The 18172-nt window shown below is 57.4% G+C and overlaps 6 protein-coding genes across 6 annotated transcripts; 3 read left to right on the top strand and 3 right to left on the bottom strand.

Moving 5' to 3' along the window:
- Window positions 1-505: 505 nt before the first annotated feature.
- On the top strand, window positions 506-1015 carry EX895_004300 (uncharacterized protein; the record flags this gene model as incomplete). The annotated part of the gene is made up of 2 exons (XM_029884895.1): window positions 506-662; window positions 762-1015. 2 exons carry the CDS (start codon window positions 506-508, stop codon window positions 1013-1015), a joined length of 411 nt encoding a protein of 136 aa, XP_029738645.1.
- A 621-nt stretch (window positions 1016-1636) lies between these two features.
- EX895_004299 (uncharacterized protein) lies at window positions 1637-2211 on the bottom strand (the record flags this gene model as incomplete). The annotated part of the gene is made up of 2 exons (XM_029884894.1): window positions 1637-1679; window positions 1769-2211. 2 exons carry the CDS (start codon window positions 2209-2211, stop codon window positions 1637-1639), a joined length of 486 nt encoding a protein of 161 aa, XP_029738644.1.
- Window positions 2212-2517: 306 nt separating this feature from the next.
- Window positions 2518-5592, top strand: EX895_004298 (uncharacterized protein; the record flags this gene model as incomplete). Its single annotated transcript, XM_029884893.1, has 1 exon — window positions 2518-5592. One exon carries the CDS (start codon window positions 2518-2520, stop codon window positions 5590-5592), a length of 3075 nt encoding a protein of 1024 aa, XP_029738643.1.
- Window positions 5593-6948: 1356 nt separating this feature from the next.
- EX895_004297 (uncharacterized protein) lies at window positions 6949-10467 on the top strand (the record flags this gene model as incomplete). The annotated part of the gene is made up of 1 exon (XM_029884892.1): window positions 6949-10467. One exon carries the CDS (start codon window positions 6949-6951, stop codon window positions 10465-10467), a length of 3519 nt encoding a protein of 1172 aa, XP_029738642.1.
- A 159-nt stretch (window positions 10468-10626) lies between these two features.
- On the bottom strand, window positions 10627-12465 carry EX895_004296 (uncharacterized protein; the record flags this gene model as incomplete). The annotated part of the gene is made up of 1 exon (XM_029884891.1): window positions 10627-12465. One exon carries the CDS (start codon window positions 12463-12465, stop codon window positions 10627-10629), a length of 1839 nt encoding a protein of 612 aa, XP_029738641.1.
- A 2734-nt stretch (window positions 12466-15199) lies between these two features.
- EX895_004295 (uncharacterized protein) lies at window positions 15200-15916 on the bottom strand (the record flags this gene model as incomplete). The annotated part of the gene is made up of 1 exon (XM_029884890.1): window positions 15200-15916. The coding sequence occupies one exon, from the start codon at window positions 15914-15916 to the stop codon at window positions 15200-15202; it is 717 nt and encodes a 238-aa protein (XP_029738640.1).
- Between the last annotated feature and the right edge of the window lie 2256 nt (window positions 15917-18172).

The following is an 18172-nucleotide window of genomic DNA, read 5'->3' as shown; positions in this document are numbered from 1 at the left end:
AGACCGAAGATGTTCTTTGCCTCTTCGGCGGCTGTAATTTCGAAAAGTGGGCGAATGACTTGTGGTGGAGGCGATGTAGGCTCAAAAAATTCCGGTCTGTACATAGTGCGCCAGATCAACGCGCTTTTTCCTGCTGTCGGTGGACACTGCGCAGAAGCAGCAACAACAGAAGAACAGGAATTTACGAGGTAATTTCTTTGTTGCAGCGACGCCCGCATTTCCCGCACTTTCGTCACTTGCAGCAGACGAAACGCAGGAAACAAGAGTCGCGTCGCGCATGCAACACTCTGTGTGCTCGACGGCAGCGCTGAGCGGACTGCTGCTGCTCTGGCGCACGCACGCAAGCACCACCCCAAAGACGATAAAACCCTTGCTCCGAACCGGCTGCATCACCGTTGGCTTTCCCCTTTTCCTCTTTGCTTCTCTCTTCCCATCGTCTATTCGCTCTTCAAGCTCATTCCCAACCTTTTCTCAACACCCACCCCCTCAATCTATCTTAGCAACAATGTCTTCCGGTGGCAAGTCTGGTGGCAAGGCTGGTGACGCCTCTTCCAAGGCCCAGTCCCGATCGGCCAAGGCCGGTCTCCAGTTCCCCGTTGGTCGTATCCACCGTCTCTTGCGAAAGGGCAACTACGCTCAGCGTGTTGGTGCCGGTGCTCCTGGTATGTATTCCCTATTTGATTAACGCTTGCTCTGCCCTGCTCGGAACTCAGTCGACTAATACTCGCTCCGTTTCTCATTTTCGTCTTACCACCTCACAGTCTACCTCGCCGCCGTTCTCGAGTACCTGGCTGCCGAGATCCTCGAGCTTGCTGGTAACGCTGCCCGTGACAACAAGAAGTCGCGTATCATTCCCCGTCACCTCCAGCTCGCTATCCGCAACGACGAGGAACTCAACAAGCTCCTCGGCGGTGTTACCATCTCGCAGGGTGGTGTGCTCCCCTTCATCCAGTCGGAGCTCCTCCCCGCCAAGTCGGGCAAGCCCAAGAAGGCCGGTGGCTCGCAGGACATCTAAGCGTTGCGCTCTCGTTGTTCCGCATGTTCCACTGTACTACCATCTCAACTTCCCCTAGTGTTGGCTCTGGCCGGCGTCTGGGGTTGTACCGATAGACGTCGCAGCTCGTCTGCATAGCTATCTGCGCCTTCTCCCCTTCCCCACTTCCTCCGCAGTCGTGTCGCTTTTTCCGTTTTTTCTCTTCTTTGTGTTCATCCTTGTACTTCTACTACCACCATGGGCTCGGCGGTCAGAACAGGGCTCCGCCAGCTACGCAACATCAGGCATCATACCAACCTGTCTTTTCCTTGTGTGGCATTGCAATTGTGTTTGAATTCTCGGTGAGGAGCAAGCAGTGGCTTTTCCCGTAGGCAGTGAGTACTTCCTTTCGAGAGAGCGGGTTGAATCGTGCGCTGCGGTGAAACGCTGCTCCTCTCCTTTGTTTGCTCGCTGCGATGCTGGGTGCGTGGGCTGACGAAAGTAGCCGAGGCTGAGCATATAGTCAATGTGGAAGATGCTCTTCAGAAATACACAGCGAGAAATAAAGGCCGTAAAAATCAAGGCCGACTTGGAATCCCTCTTCTTTGCTCGTCGTTGGTGCACGTCGGTATCAAGTTGAGCGCATATGAGAGGTCGGTGCACTCAGACGACTGTCGCTCTTACAATCTTGATCTCTTCGCGAGGTCTGCAAGATAAGCGAGGGCGCGGAGGATGGGGCCAGTTCAGCAGTGCATTTTGGAGGGACAGCGGGCAAAGAGGGAAAGGCTTACTTACCTGTCGTCCTTGGTCTCGGCGGCTCCGATTTCGCGCACTGCCTGGATGCCATTGCTGACCCGACCAAAGATGGTGTGCTTTCCATCCAGGAACGGTGTCGGTGCTAGTGTGATGAAGAACTGGCTACGGTTCGTGTTGGGTCCAGCATTGGCCGAAGCCAGGATGCCCGCCCCGACAAAGCGGAGCTCAGGGTGCAGCTCGTCCTCGAATGTGCCACCGTAGATCGAGGTGCCGCCCGAGCCTGTACCCGTGGGATCGCCCGACTGAATCATAAAGTCGCCGATGACACGGTGAAAGATGATGCCATCGTAGAAGCCTTGCTTTGCGAGCTGGTAAAAATTGGCGCAGGTCCTCGGTGCGTGCTTCCAGTATAGCTCCAAGACGATGCGGCCCATGGAGGTATCGAGCACTACCGCACCGCTCTCCTTGCCTGGTATCGACATGGCGTCTCTGGTGACCGCTGGCCGGCACTCGGATGTTGGAGACGTGCTGGTGTGCAGAGAAGAAGGCCAGAGTGGAGGAAATGACAAGGTTCTGGCTCAAACGCGCTTCTTCCTTGAAAGGGTCCAACGAATCGGAACCGATTCCCGCACGGACGGTAAGCGTTGGCCCGATTCGAGCGGCGAAAACGGCAACACCACACTCTCCTCCTACTTGTTCTCGCCCTCCATCATTTCCATCACAGACGGCGTCACCGCGCTCGACCCCGCTCCCCTCTCTCAGCCGCATGCTGCGCTGCTGTGGACAAAATGTCAGCAACCGCAGACGCAGGCTCGACGTCCACCACACCCGCAAAACAGGGTCGCGCACGACATGCTCGAACAAATGCGTCGCTCACCTCCAGCTCGGGCAGCATCGGTGCCGACGCGCCATTCTCAGCCGCCCAACTACCGCGCAGATCGTCCGCGCCCAACGAGGCCACTCGCATCTTCCAGGCGACTGGCTTTGACCCTTTCGGCACCGAGCCTGATACTCTTTTCCGCTCACTCACCGTCAAAGAAGTCGAAGCGTATGAGCAAGCCGTCAGAAGCACCGCTTCGGGCAAGCAGGAGGAGCTGAGAAGCCTCGTCGGTCAGCGCTACGAGGATCTGCTCGGCACAGCCAACACCATCATCGACATGGCCGATAGCTCGAATCAACTCTCGAACCGACTGCACCAGCTTTCAGATGGCGTGCGTAGTGCGGCTGTCACCGACGAAAAGAGCGCTCCGTCTTCCGCTAACACCGACCGCCGCAAAAGTTATTTGCCAATGCAGAATTTGGCCCCATCGGGGGCGGAAGCCTCGTCCCTGCATCAGGAGGCCATCTATGTGCTCGGCGCCTCCCTGCGATTCATCATGGACGCACCCGAGTACGTTTGGAAGTCGATCGAAAAGGGCAAGACGCTCCAGGCTGCATGGGCCTTCATGCTGGCTCGAGCTACGTGGTGGGATCTCATCGATTCGGTCCCCTCATCCGACATTCCACCGACCCTTGCAACCGGAGGCGAACAAGGAATCAGATCCGTGCCGGAAGCCATCTCATTGCTCAAGGTCAATGTCAAGAAGGCTTTCCCCTTTATCGAAAAGCAATGGCAAACCATGCTGCCCATGCGCAAACAAATTGTCCACAGAGCCGTCTCTCTCCTTGCGGACACCGAGATTGAGTCGATGGCCGTGGTGGACCAGCTGGCCGCTCTCATGCTGCTCGACGGCACCAAGCCAGAGCAGTTAATTCACTTGTTGCTTTCGCAAAGACTTACAGCGATGCGACGCATGGTGCAACGACGACAAGCAAAGGCTGCATCCCATCAGCATCGCGCCCAACTTCGCGACACCACCACACACCGGAAGAGCGAGGCGGCTGCGCCAGACAATAACCACGCACAGGCAAGCAAGGAAGAGCGAGTAGCGCAAGCCTCTCAGACAATATCTCAGCTCGTCACTCTCTTCGCTCGAACGCTGCAACACGCCGTTCAGTTCTGCATGCTCCCCTCGAAAGACGAGGCTGGCTCTGCATCTCGACCTCTGCTGCTCGATCTGCTCAGCACCATCACGAATCCGGCCAACTTCACTTCCGCAGCCCCTGCAGCTGGGTCGCCGACGTCGGAACGCACGTTCTTACTCCCGCACCCTTCTCCCAATGGTGAGGTGCCCACCGCTAGGCAAAACGCTGCCGCTCTTCGTGCTCAGAGAAGGAGGTCAAGCTATGGCCTTCCGGGTGCCGAAGGCGAGAAGCAGGTCGAGTCGGAAGGAGCGATGCCTGATCGCACACAGACGCATCCCAGGCGACCGGCGCTGCGGGCGTCGACGCTGAGTGTGGTGGAAGCTTTGCCAAGTGGACGTATCCTTTCGCGACTGCTTCCTCCGTCATTTTGGAGCTTTGCACCTCACCTCGACTTGAACGCCAAGGAGACACCTTCACCTTCGCAAAGTTTCGCCGACTTGACTCCATGGTCGACGAAAGCACGCGAGACCATTGTTCGAGGCTCGGACAATGCGGCGGCGGTCAGCCTGCGCTCACTGCTGTCGAGGCTGTCGGACGTCAGTGACTTGGCACTTGTGCGAAGCTCGCTGCGCATCGCTTCGCATCGTGCACGCCGCATCGTCGCGCGTAAAATCGCCGGGTCGCAAACTCTCATAGACGGGCCCCGCAGAGAGGCAGTCACCATGATCCACTCTGAGCTTCAACAACTCGAGGAAGCTATCGACGCGGTGTTGCAAGAGCGCTTGCTGCATCTGTTGGAGCAGAAGCTCAGTAGTGCTGTCAAGGAACTGCTCCAAGAAACAGAGCGCATCGTGTCGTCTCTCGACAAGGGTTCTCAGTTACAGAATGATGCATCGGCCCGCGTCGATGCACCTCTCGATGCCCTTTTCCATCCCATCGACGCCGAAGCAACACAACACAGCCCGGGCGGGAACGCAAGCCCGTCGAGCTCGAGCCTCACGTTTACTGCCGCGTTACAGGACCATGTGCGCGGCCGGTCGAAGCAGGTGAATCGTCTTGCAAGCTTGTATGAAGTACCGCTGGCGACACTGTCGGAAGAGTTGCAACTGTATCAAGCCGAGTTGGAGATCGACGAAAGATTTGCCAGTGCAAGCGACTCGATCCGGTCCAAATTCGATTCGATTCTTTCTTCCTCGAAGGCAGAAGTGGAGACGGGCCTGAACGGATTGCTGGAGCAGGCGCAATCGAGCTCCAGCGTTGCGGATGATCACGCACAGGTCTCGAGATCGACGTCTCTGGTGATGCGGATCATCGCCGTGCTTGCCGGAACAACTTCTTCCGGCCATCCGATCCGTCAACCCGTCCAAGCGGCCCTGGAACGATTCTGGCGACCTCAGCTAGACCGACGTCTCTCCCACACGCTTGATGGGGGCAGCGCAATTGTACGACCTGCTTTTAACACGACTGCTGCTTCCGTGTCAGGCTCAATGCTGTGCGCCTTGGCCACGTTGTCCGAGTCGATCGTTCAGCTGGGACCTGCACTAGCCGGGCCCGAGCTCGCTGCGCAGGTGCGCAGTGTTCTGGTGGGTCTGGCCGACAGTGCTGTAACATCGGCAGGCGACTCGGAAGCGATTCGCGCGCTCTTGGCATGCGACGCAGCCAGTCTGAGCAGGCACATTACCGCGGATGTCGGCTTGCATCGCATCCGTTTGGCGCTAGCACCGCTCGTACTGGCCCTCGCCACCACGGCGTCTGGATCGCAGTCGAGCTCAGAGACTAAGAGCATAGCAAGAGTACTATCGCCGGCCGAGCCAGCATCTGCGACTGGAACGGTCAGGCCGTTCCTCACAGTGTCACGGAAGAAGGCGAATGGGTTTCCACTGCTTCCTGTGCGTTGACGGTGCGGACTCGTCTCGCAATCAGATACATCATACATGCAATCGCACGGCTTTCATCGTGACGTTGCATACTCGCCACCTGCTCATGATGCCGCATTGATGAATGAGGAGTATGCTCTGTTGCATGCGGTGGACGGACGCGCTGACTCTTTGTGTTGACGCTTGAAGACGCGTGGAACGATGCCGATGACCACCGACCTGCTGCAAGTGTACGGCAAGTGGCTGTGCTTCAAAAGTGAGAACCAGAGACAAGAACTTGCTCCCCGAATCGATTGCGAGCCATGGGAGATTCGCGTTGCATTTCCATGACCCTCTCTCGCCCTCTCTTCCCCGTGCTGACTGGATTGCAAGTGTGTCTTGTGCACTCGAAATGCAAGTCCCGCTCTCGCTCCGTCTCTCTCTATCTCGTTTTCGCGTCTCGGCACGCCTTGGAGAAATTGCGGACAGCAGCCGGAAATCGGAGTCTGCTTGTGGAAACGCGAGATAGAGGCTGAGCAGCCTGCCTTTTTCCATTTCCACGGCCAGAACGCAATTCCACGAGCTTTCTGGTCGAGCCAAGTGTGAGCGAGCGAGCAGGCTTAACTCAAACCTCCATCAACAGCTCAGAGACCGTCGTGGCTCGCGAAACCGTCTCGTCTTGTCTCGCCGTGACGTGACCTCGTCACTCTCCCCTCCGAAACGAAACAAAGGGTCGATCCTGTTCCGTACATTCGAGGTCGATCGCACCCACGCGAACGGGTTCCACAAGTCAAATCAAGCCGGAGCCGAGTCGAACCAACGAGCCGTGTCTCGAAGTCGGGACTCGCCGCGTCTCTCATCGCCGGACGAGCGGAGACGCTCACCTATCTACCACAACCTTGTCACTTTGGATTGACACGACCCTGAACATACCCGTCACTCCATCGCTTCTTACGAAGCACGGTCTCGAGACGCAGCGCGGCCGGAGGTGTCTCGACGAAGCATTGATCACAAGCACCTGCCAGACCCTGCAAAGCTACTGCTAGTGTTGTAGTATCGACAAACGTTGCGTTCTTGCTCAGCGAATCTTGCTAGCCCAAGAGCAAACAAGTTTGGCGCCGTACGACTCTTGCACCTCGGGTGATGCTTCCTCATCCGTTCGTGCCATCCCTAGACAGAGCCAATCGAGATCAAAACAGACAAATTCCTTTTGCAGCCTGTTCCGCACGCAAAAAGCTTCCGGCAAAGATCCCTACTACTTCTCCGCAAGACCGCGAAAACGAATGCCAATCGACGGATACGTCAACTTCACACGTCGTGGTTTCCTCCCACATTAAGCAGCGACAGCTACCGCCACAGCACAATCGAGACGTGCTCGTCGCGGGTAATAAGAGCCTCATGACGCCGACGAACCTCGTCTCGATGTCTGCTCCGTCGCTTCCCTCCAATTGGTACGAGCTCGCCATCAAGGCAAGGACCGCCGCTTTGCGCGAATCTCAGCAAAGGGCGTCGGCGCTCTCGTCTGCACCTTCAGAGACAGAGGCTCAAGATCCTAGAGATACGACTCCGAATCTCGAAAATGTTGCTACACATCAGAACGGTGTGATCGAGACGCCGACGGCGACAAGCCCGATTCCAGTGCCCAAAACGGAGCCAGTCGACGAATCACTAGCACGGACAGAGACCCTGTCGACCGCAACAGCGGAAGCGAGTTATCCAAGCCAATTATTAGCGGGTGGCCTCGTCGGCGTTTCCGGCACCAACGGGCACGAGGCATCAACGCACAACGCCATTACCGCGACCCCGACCACTCAGCAGCCGATCATTGCAGCCTTGGCGAGCACCGGCACAAATCGCGGTTCACCACTCGAGGGTGACGCACTGCGGACAGAAGTCATGGGTCCTCCACCATCACTGCCAGCGGACCCGGCTTATCCTCCGCTCAATCCAGTAATAGCCGACGTGCAAGCACCAGCTCCCAACACCAAACGCCGAGGAGGCTCTGCCTCTGCCATCAACGGCACCCAGCGCAAACCATCCCCACCACAAGCACCGGCCGACTTCATTCCACCCACCAATCTCAACGGCAAGATGCCCTTCGCGCTGTTCCAGACCGTCAAGAAGGACACACCCGCAGAATCGAGCAAGAGTCCTGCACCAGCCGCACCGGCCGAACAGGTCGCACAGGTCGCACAGGCGACCTCCGCTGACAGCAACGTCGTCGACCCGCTTCTTGCAGACGTTTTGACGGACGCGGACTCGGTCGCTACGGCGACAGGCACTCGCGAGACCAGCCCGGAAGCCACTCTCGCACCGGATAGCGCTGTTTCTGTCCCTGTTGCCGAAGCTGATGACACAACATCCCCGACCGTAGCTTTACGTCGCAATCCCAGCAACAGAGGCGCATCGCTGCAGGCATCGCAATCCATCACCAGTGCCTACGCCGATCCCTTGGGCTTGAAGAAGCACCGCGAATCGCTCTTGCAGGAACAGAATCGCACGCGAAGGTCTCCTTCGGCGAGCAGTACAGGTGCGGCTGCCGCCCCAACCCCCCCACCTGCTTCCGCAGGCGGCAAAAAGAGCAATGCCGCTCGCACAATCGTGCCACCTCCGCTTGTAGAGCCGCCTCCCGGTATGATGCACACGCCGGAAGGCCGACTTCGCACGATCCCAGGCATTGCAGGTGCTCTCGTTCCGCCTGGACCCAACTCGACATCGACTGACATGAATCTCACGCCGCGCCTTGAGGACAAGGGCGCCGCCAACAACGACTTTTGCGAAGCTTGTGGCGGTCATGGTCGTTTCGTCTGCTGCGACGGGTGCCCGCGCAGCTTCCATTTCCACTGTATGAGCCCACCGCTCGACATTGACGAGATGCCGCCGTCGAATGCGGTCGAGGTGTTGGGACCGGCCAAGACGAGTTCGATGCAGAAGGGCAAAGCAAAGGCGGATGCCTCAGGGCCCGAGATCAACATGGACGAGATGTGGTTCTGCAATGTTTGTGTAGCAGAACGCAAGCCCAAAGCAGCGCAAAAACCGAAAGGGCTGGGCCCGTTTGGCTACCTGCTCCCGTTGCTCTCCCAGCACAATCCCAAGAGCTTCCAGCTGCCTGCTGACGTGCGCACGTACTTCAAGGACGTGTCTACCGCTAATGATGGCGACTACATCAACGGAGGCATGGTGAGGCAGGTCAAGCCCAATCGGCACGGTCTGATCGAGACGAGAGATCCTTATCGACTCAAGGACAAGAATGGCGACGCAGTGCTCTGCTATCGCTGCGGCGGCACTGCGCTTCCAGCCGAATCTGAGAATCAGCAGCAGAGCAGCAGCACGGCAGGAGGCGCCGGCTCAAAGGTGCGGAAAGCCGGTGTCAACAAGACGCGTTCCGGTAGTGTCTATGGCGATGTAGCTCCGTCGACCCCTGCCGAACACACAGTCAGGGAAGGCACGGGCTGGCGCAAGATCGTCAGCTGCGACTTTTGCCCGCTGCATTGGCACATTGATTGCGTGGACCCACCGATGCTAGGCATGCCAAGCAATCTGCGCAAGTGGATGTGCCCGGCACACAGCGACCACGTCAATGACCGTCGCCGAATTGCGCGTGTGGGCGCCGCTGTCCCCAGAACGGTGGATCTGCCGCTGCCCTCGGCTCGCACTATCGGCCCGGGCAAGCACTTCCGAACGCGTGTGCTCAACAATGGCGACATTGACATCATTCCTGATCCGATGGAAGAGCTGATGGGTGCCAACGGCATCACGGGCAGTCTACAGAGCGGTATCAAGGAAATCCCACTCGTGCCAGGGGTGGTCGATGCGCCTGCCCTCACAGCGGAAGGATCCAAGCTGGCATCCAAGATCCGATACCGCTTTCCGGAAAAGGTGATCCGCACCGACTTTTGGACCAAGCTGCGTGCCGACGACTCGAGCAAGATTGGAGATCTGTTTTACGTTGCCGCCGAGGAGATCGCGCATCGTGCGCCGGTCAGACTGGTCGCTGCTGAGGATGGTGCCAATGCCATCGACGACGACGATTCACGGTTCAGGCCCTTTGGCAGACGCCAGAATGCGCTCAGCGGACTGGATGCACTGGCCGACATTGCTTCCTCCCGTCTGAAGGCGGATGCATTGGCTGGCGACGAAAGCGTCGCAACGAGCTTTAAGAAACCTTCGAGGACTCGACAGCTGATTGCCACTGCTCTGGGCATCGAGCTCACCAACGACGATGTGCCCGAGTCGAGCGTGCGCTCGTCCTTGGAGAATTTGTCGTCAGCCGCCAGTCCCTTGGGCGGCTCGTCGGATTCGCCGCTTTCGAGTTTGTCCGAGAGCGAGAGTGATGTGGCGCCGGTCGAGGCCAGCACGGCAGCATCGAGTGCATCTCAGCTTGCATCGGAGGCACCCAAAGCTGCTGATGCTGCACCTGTGGTCGCACTTTCGGAAGAAGAGCTCATCAAGCGCATCGCGCTGGAAGCAGCCACTGGTGTCAGTATTGGAGATCCAATCCGGTTGTCTAAACGTAAAGCTGCCGTTGCGGCCGAATCGGCTATCGCAGGCTCGCCGTCTACACCAGCCAAGAAGCTTCGATCGGATTCGCCAGCTGTGACACCTACGCCGGCTCGTTCCGCCGCCTCTGCGTCTCCAGCTGTAGCTGCATCTGCTGCCGTATCGGTGCCCGTCGAAGTGCGACCCGCTGGCACAACGTCCAAGAGGATCACGCTGAAGAGCAATGGTGCGGCGGCGAAGAACGCGTTGACAGAGAGCCAGGTGGCGTTGAGGACGGCGTATCACCTGGCAGATCAGTATGCGGACGAGAGGAAGGAGATCGAGCAGTTGCGGGCAATTCGCGAGCTGATGAAGCTCAAAGGGCCAGCGAGGATGTTGGAGTTTCTGCTATCACCGAATGAGGGCGGGGGTGCGTGACGAGCTCACTCTGCATTGACTGTTCGTCTGAAATCTCAATTGGAAGCATTTGTTGGCCACACTGGAATGAATGTCGGGGTCATGGTGCGAACGCTTCGTGATTTATTAAGACAACGTTGTGTGCTGAAGACTTGATTGACATTGCGAGCTGCATCCGCATCAGTAAGTGTGCAACAGCACCTGGGGATTGGTCTGTTCGATATGCCTCACCGCTTCGCCGAACAACCCATTCGCCCAGCCGAACCAGGGCCTGGTGAAGTCCGTGGCATTGCGCACGTTGATCGACTCGTGGATGAGGCCCGTGCCCGCCGTGGTGTTCCTCAACAAGCTCAGAGCGTCGAGCTGTTCCTGGGCGTCTGTCGAAGTGAGGATCTGCATGGTGAGGCTCATGGGCCATGCGTAGCCGGTGCCGACATGGGGGCCGCCGATGCCGCGGAACTGGGGCCCGGCGAAAGCCCACTTGTTTGTGTGCGGGGAGAGGACGAAGGCGCGCGTTCGCTGATACACTTCGTCGCTCGCATCGAGGTAACCCAAGTAAGGTAGCGAGAGGAGCGAGGGGATGTTGGCGTCGTCGGCGAAGTAGGTGGAGCCGTAGCCGTCGATTTCGTACGCGTAGATGTCTCCGCCCTGCGCGAGGTGGTTGGGGCGGATGGCGTAGGTGGCAATGGCAGTGCGGATCTCGGCGGCGAAATCGCGCGCGTTGACAGCGACGTCTTTCATCGCGTCAATGCCCTCGAGCAGCGGGGCGAGCTTTTCCAGGGCCACCGCGAGCTGCGCGTTTGCAGGGATAAGGTGTGGGAACGTCGTAGCGTCGTCTGACGGCCGGAAGCCGCTTTTTACCAACCCGTTGCGCAGTGCTGGCTCACCCCACCCCTTGTCCGCCTTCGTCTCGGTCGCCGAGCGGGCCAGCCGCTGGAACCGGTACACGCCTCCTTCGAGCTCGCCGAATCGTCGTGCCCACTCGCTATCCGCGCTCACGTTGGTCGGTAAGACAGTGGTACCGTTGGACGCATCGTATGCTGTGTGCTCCTCTCGCGAGCTGCGCTGTTGCGAGCGCAGTGCATCCAGCGCGATGCGCACGCCGCGCTGCCAGATCATGTTGCGCAGGAAATCGGTGCGGTTCGAGTACTCTGCGATGAGCGAAGGTAGACGCAAGTGTGCAGCCAGCGAGTCGACTTCCCATTTAGTTTCCCAGAGGTATGTGCCGTCTGTGCCGTTTACATTACTGTAGTTGCTCGGGGGCTGCGGCGGGTAGTGTGCCTTCTGACCGGGCACGGGAGGCTGCACCCAGTCCGCGTCCTCCCCGTCGCCCACCGCGGGATTCTTCTTGTTCGTGATCGTAGCACTCTTGGGCGGGCCGAACGAGTTGGCCAGCGGATACGTGATCACTTGCTGTGCCTGCTGGTACAGCAGCCCTAACGCGAGCCGATACAGCTTCAGCCAGTCCTCCCCTCCCACTGTATACGGCTCGGGCGGAGCCTGCAGCAGGGGCAGATACGTGAAGATCTGGTTCGACGAGTCGCGCAGCCACGCAGCGAGGATGTCGCCCGTGATAATAAACGCTCGAGGGAAGGCAGTCAAGGAGTCTGGGTTGTTGAGCTGCAGATCAGTCCATGCCACAGTCGTATCCAGACTGTTCGGATACGCGTTTGCAAAGATGCGCTTCACCGCAGGGTCGGTGATCTTAGCGCTGATGCGGCGGATCTCAGCCTCGACCAGACGGGAGCGGAACCGCCGGGACGAGACGGGTGGACGCGCATCGGGCAGCTGATCCAGAGGCAGGGCCGGGTTGGGTGCCGGGTAATCGTACGAAGGGTCGCCATAAGCGTCTTCCGTCGCTCGGCCGTCTGCGTTACGTGCCACGAAGGTGGTCGGGAGGAACGCTGCTTGCTGGTGGCTGGGGATGGATGCGGGTGAGGCAGCCACGGTGATACCGGGCGAGCTGCTTGCCAGGCCTAGGGCGAGGGCTGTGAATGGGACTAGGGTAACGAGCTTCATCTTGAAGGCGGGGTGAGAGGAGGATGAGAGAGCTGGCAATAGTGGGGGTTCATACAGAGGTATATATAAGAAACGCAGAAGTGAGTCGGACGAGGTGGCTGGTGGGAAAAGGTCGTCTGCAAGGAGAAGGGATGGGCCGAGTCGGACCGATGCTCGACCTTGACCAGGTAAAGGCAACAGCTTTGCTTGCCTGCTCCAGGGCTTTTGTGGTGGAGGAAAGGATGGTTTGAAGTAAAGCAGTGGATCCAAGGGGGTGCTATGCGTGGGGGAATGGAACAAACGTGATGGTGGTTCTAAGCGAGCGGGTTCCTCAGATGCTCTCCTCGACGCTTCAAGCCAAGTACAGACCGTCACCGTCCGTGCAGAGGGATCGCCGGCGGACCCTGGTCGGCGTACGAAAGGTGGGGGAAGATCTTCAAGAGGGGAGGGGTATGCTTGTTCTAAGAATTGCCCGAGGAATCTCGAGGACGACGTCGGTCAAGAAAGTCACCGAAGCTGCTGTTGCTCTGAGCTCTGCACCTTGTTTTCGGAGGTCGGCTAGCAGAGGGCAGTGCAGAGCAGCCCGAACAGTGGTAGCACATGTGCGCTCGCTCTGTTCAGATTCGGCCGTGCACTGTTGGTCATTTCTGAAGCTGCAATGCGGGGGATATTAGCAGAACAAGAGAGATCTGCGGTCGGTCAACTTTGCAGAAGATCTGCGTGATGATGACAGCTCCAGAATCTGACACCTTTACAAATTCCTCGAATTTAGTGATGTTTGATTCAGAACTTACAACAAAATTCCGAGTAATGCGGAACCGAAACGTGATTACAAATCATTAGGAGAGCCCAATCAACAGGTTGGAATTGCCGCAGCACCTTCGAAATCCGGACTCAGAATCGAGCGCCTGCGTCTAGCGCTGGGAACTTCCTCCCAAATCAAGGCAGCAGGCAGGCAAGTCGAGAGAGCAAATTAGGCCAACAACGAAAGCGAGAGAGCGAGAGGAGAAGCGACTTGCGCCCAAAATCAAAAGAGCAGCAGCGCGCAGAGTCAAGACTCAGTGTGTGAGCACCAGACGAAGCTGGCTGAAGAACGTCGACACGATCGCAGATCCGCCCTTCTGACCACCAAGTCTCTGTACCTCACCCACAATATAATCCGTCAAGATGTAAGTGTCGACAATAACGCCTACATTGGCCGACGACGATGTTTCACCCGCATTCGCCACGCACAAGCAGGATCCATTCATTTCACAGATGCAATGCGATCGGTTCAATATGGGAATGCAACTGGACTTGCATTTGTGGTTGGCGTATGACCTGGCATCACCACGTCGAGTCGTTATGCTAGGGCCGTCACTTGTATGAACTGCGAACAGATTGCTGACTATTGACCTCGTAACTCTTATGCTACACCTACGTGAACTCTCCACCGCATTCACATCTAAAACCCGTTATTGAATCTCGACCATTACACCACCTACCAACGCACCGATATCGCCTCGCAATTTTTCCCTCGCATCACGAACAACTCACCGACACACTCTACACCATCCGACCACATTCATAACTGTCTTTATCTCTCGCATCGCACCTCGACATTCACCACTACTACAGGGCTAAGTCAAAGAACTCTTCGCAGCACAACCAGGTGCGCAAGGCTCACCGCAACGGTATCAAGAAGCCCAAGACCAACAAGTACCCTTCGCTGCGCGGTGTGGACCCCAAGTTCGTCCGTAACCAGCGTTACGCCAAGCACGGTACCGAGAAGGCCCTCAAGGCTGCTCGTGCCGAGGCATAAATCAGCCCTCCATCATCCATGCATCTTTTCTGATGGCTGAAGCGACAGACAGCCATCTGTAACATCATCCACCGACCTACACACATATGCCTGCTGCGTTATTGCGGGGCTTTCAGCACAAAACGACTCGCTCCCACCGACGACACCGTTGCGACAATCCCAACATGATTTCGTGATTTCTCTGTGGCCCGGCAAGTCTTTCCACTACGCACCCAAAAATCCTTTCTCTTCTCAATGCATTTCATTCCGAGATCTATACAATCGACTGTCTTTGGATTGTGGGGTCGTGTTCGAACAACTGGCAACAATTATTGGTCGATTCTCGATCAAGACAAGACTGGGCTGTTTATGGAAGGCACTGGAGGAGTAGCCAGACGCTATTGCAGACAATGTGTTGGACCAGCCGGTCCTCGGGACGATGGCGCTCGCTCACTTAGGCTTCGCCAACGATGAAGCCCGACAGCCCTACATGTCTGATATTACATCTGGACGTGCAGTCGTCCTTTGGCTTAGACAGGATTCTTCAGTCGGCATGACGAGCATCTTCGATTTTGAGTTTGAGTGAGCTGCATCGGCGCCTTGTTCATCAACCCACATCCCTCGTCCCTCACCCTCATCCTTTAAAAAGCGCGTCAATGCAGACGACTTACTTTGAGTCCAAAACGAAACCAGATCCAATTGCAGAAGCGACAAACTGAACAAAGACAAAACGACAAGAAAGCGAAGAGAGGTACAAGTACAATGCGCGAGCAAAACAAAGAGCGTACTGATGTGACTATATAACGATTAGGTAAAGAGATAGAGGGAGAGAGAGAGAGAGAGAGAGGTGGTTGGCGGTGATGCGGTGCGGTGCGATGCGATGCGACGCCGTGATTTTGGAGACCATAAGGTTAAATCAGCCCTCTAAAGGGTTCCGAGAGAGGTAAGAGTTGGGGATGGAAACGAAATGGAAGGTTACGCAGGGACAGCCTGGAGACGATCGTACAGCGGGGGAGCCTCCCAAGTGGCCCTTCGCCAATCCATGCCATCGTGCTGGAAGATATCTTCGATCTCGGGCGACTCGTTGGTGCTCGGTATTGACGGCAACACGAGCGTTTGCGTACGCCTGCGAACGGTAAAAGCGCCGCTATCAAGTGCCTGGAAAGTAGACACAGCCAAGTCGCCATTTCTCGCCTCTCTCTCGGCGCGCGTCGAGCTGAGCAGCGGGGCGGAAGTGGTGCTGACCGCTCTTGGCCTGACCGGAGTCTGTGTTGATGCCGCTACGACAGCTTCAGGCGTCACCGCTGCTAGTGATGTTTGGGACACTTCGCCCACATGTCTAAACCCAGACGTCGAGCTCCTTCCTGAAGCCGGCGCGGTACTAGGCCGACGCAACGACTGGATGATGGCGTCGTTGTCCGTCTCTGCATAAGCGGGGAGACGCTCCCCCTCGGCACGCCATTCACGTTCTGCGGTGCGGATGCGTTGGATTTCCTTGTTGTGCGCCGCCAGCGCTCTAGCTTCGTTCTTGGACAGCCGTTTGCCGTCCTCGGAGATGGGTCGGCCTAACGAGTCGGTGCGCAGCGATGTGTAGCCGTGCTTTTTGGACTTGCGCTTGTAGTAGAAGCGCGACGAAGCTTTGAAGCTCTCGACCGAGAGCACGACCAACAGGCCGACGGCTGCTACGGGCATCGATGTGGCTGTGTGTGATCGAGATGCACGGTTCGAGTGCAGAAAGAGTTGGGCGGTGCTTCGAGTAGTTGCAAAGGCGTAAGCAGGGCTAGATGCTTCGTAAACTGCCGTAAGCTGATGGTGCCGGTGGAGAAGGTGCGGATGCGATGGACAATGATGGAGGATGTCTCTGCCTTATATAGGATGATCAGCTTTTGACAGCGTGCCCGTGTTCTTGTGAACAAGCCAAAAAGAGAGAGGTGGAGGCTGGAGAGCAATGGGGGTCTTGGCAACGTCGCAGTGTCCACGAGTGGTGATGAAGATGATCAGGAACGCGGGAGAGAGAGTAGAGTGCGGATGCATGCGAGTGCTGTGGTAGTGGTGGTTGTGGTGCGGAGAGCAAGTGCCTCTCTCTGTTTCCCTCTGTCCGGCGGCAGAGCCGGAAATTAACGCCAAGGCAAAGGCAAGGTGCAGGCAAGGCAAGGCCAGGGCTGACGAACGGCAAAGATCAGCAGCTAGCAGGAGCAGTCGCAGTAGGAGCAACGGCAGCAGCTGCAAGGGAGATGGTGAGAGTGGAGAGGCAGTGTAAGCCCGGCGCAGGATGAACCCTCTCGTGGCTCGTCGAACGCTGATGGGCTGCCGCTTCGTCTGTCAGCCATGATCCCGGTTGACCACACACACACACACAAACACTTTGCTGCTACCTCCCTCTTAATTCACTCGATGTTCACACAGCAAGACACAGCCTTGACCCCCAGTCACAGCCAGAGTGTGGGCTGCCGTTTGTTTCGTGGATCCACTCAATCGAAGCTTGGCTGCGATTCCAAAAGCACCAAAAAATGCGTTGCCGAGAATGCGGGCCGTCAAGGGTAACGCGGCATCGGCTCGTGGTCCGACACCATCAAAGCGCCTCGCTGCGCCTCTTTTCCCTGTGTTTTCCGTCACGGATGGTCAGCTCCGGCATGCGCGCTGGACGGACACGATGCGCAAGGCAGACGCGTGCCTGCCTGGCTTTGCTTACCCTCCAACAAGTGATTTTGTAGAGGAGGAACGAGCGACGTGATTTTCACGGCTTCCTTTCTGATCAGCAGTCAATAATTTGCTTTGCCGGACATGCCGAATACAGCAAGAAATCATTTAGCGAGCAACGAGAAGGGCTTGCCAAGAGATGGTCATGGACCTCCTGTGCTGCGAAGGATATGAGGTAGTAAGCTAAACGAGGACCTGCATTCCTGCCAAGAAGAGCTCAGGGCACACCCGCACGGCGCCAAATGCTTGGCTTCCCTTTCTCACACATGGTCGCCAGATCCTCTGGCTTTGCTGGCTTTGGAGGGCGAGGATGAGCGCTTGGTCCCACGCTAGCACCACGTTCCTGCGTCGTCGCTGCTTTTGCTGCTTCGGTGACGGGATCGCGATGATTTGTGGGCAGCCAGAATCGGATCGGCAGATCAAGGGTTTTTGCTGTTGCTTCATCTTCCCGATGGTCGACGCCCTCCGCTTTCGCACTTCATCCTTTACCCGCGAAAGTGGGCTCTTTGACGAGGCGGTGGGACAGTGCCGCAATGCAGTCTCGTCCTGGTGCCTAAGCTTTCATATGAGGTGCTGTCAGAGAGCGCAGGCTGAAAGTACAGGCACAGGCTCAGTCAGGCAGACGCTCTAGCTACAGTATTTGCGTTGTTGCGTGATGACGGGAGCAAGCATTCGTGAGCGATGCACCGACCATTCGGCTTGAGGAGAGGCGGCTTTACGTGCCATCGAACTAGCTGCCAAAGAAAGCCTGGCACACTTGGGATCGCTTCTTTGCAGAGAAAGACTACGGCAGCCTGCGTCGGATGCCATGTACCGCTCCCCTCCGCGGATCTCCCGCAGGCTAGGGCTTGCGCTCATTGTCCCACGCTCCGCGAAGCCAGCAATTCAAATCGGACGAGATCAATACGGTCTTGCAGCACAGGCAATCACACGCACGCACGCACGCACACACGCACACGCACACGCACACGCACACGCACACTCGCACCCAGCTCGGCTACCAAGGAAGGCTGTTGGACTTTTCGATTCTACCTCATGCAGTAAGATTTCTATTCATTCACATTCGCTATACTGTCAGCGAGTGAATCTGCTGTCCGTGCTCCGAAGGCCTCCGACAGCAGGTCGCGCTTTAGCTGCAGACGACGTGTGGACAAAGCTGCAGCCCTCAATACAAAGATCGACGGAGCGCCAAACGCCGCCTTTCATTTTCGGGGTTTACTTCCTCGAGACGCGGTTGCTCTGTGCGCT

Source organism: Sporisorium graminicola, chromosome SGRAM_3 (genome assembly GCF_005498985.1).
Source record: "Sporisorium graminicola strain CBS 10092 chromosome SGRAM_3, whole genome shotgun sequence".
Classification (NCBI taxonomy): Eukaryota; Fungi; Basidiomycota; class Ustilaginomycetes; order Ustilaginales; family Ustilaginaceae; genus Sporisorium; species Sporisorium graminicola.
The sequence above is the reverse complement of the archived record's forward strand: the minus strand, read 5'-3'. Positions and strand labels throughout refer to the sequence as shown.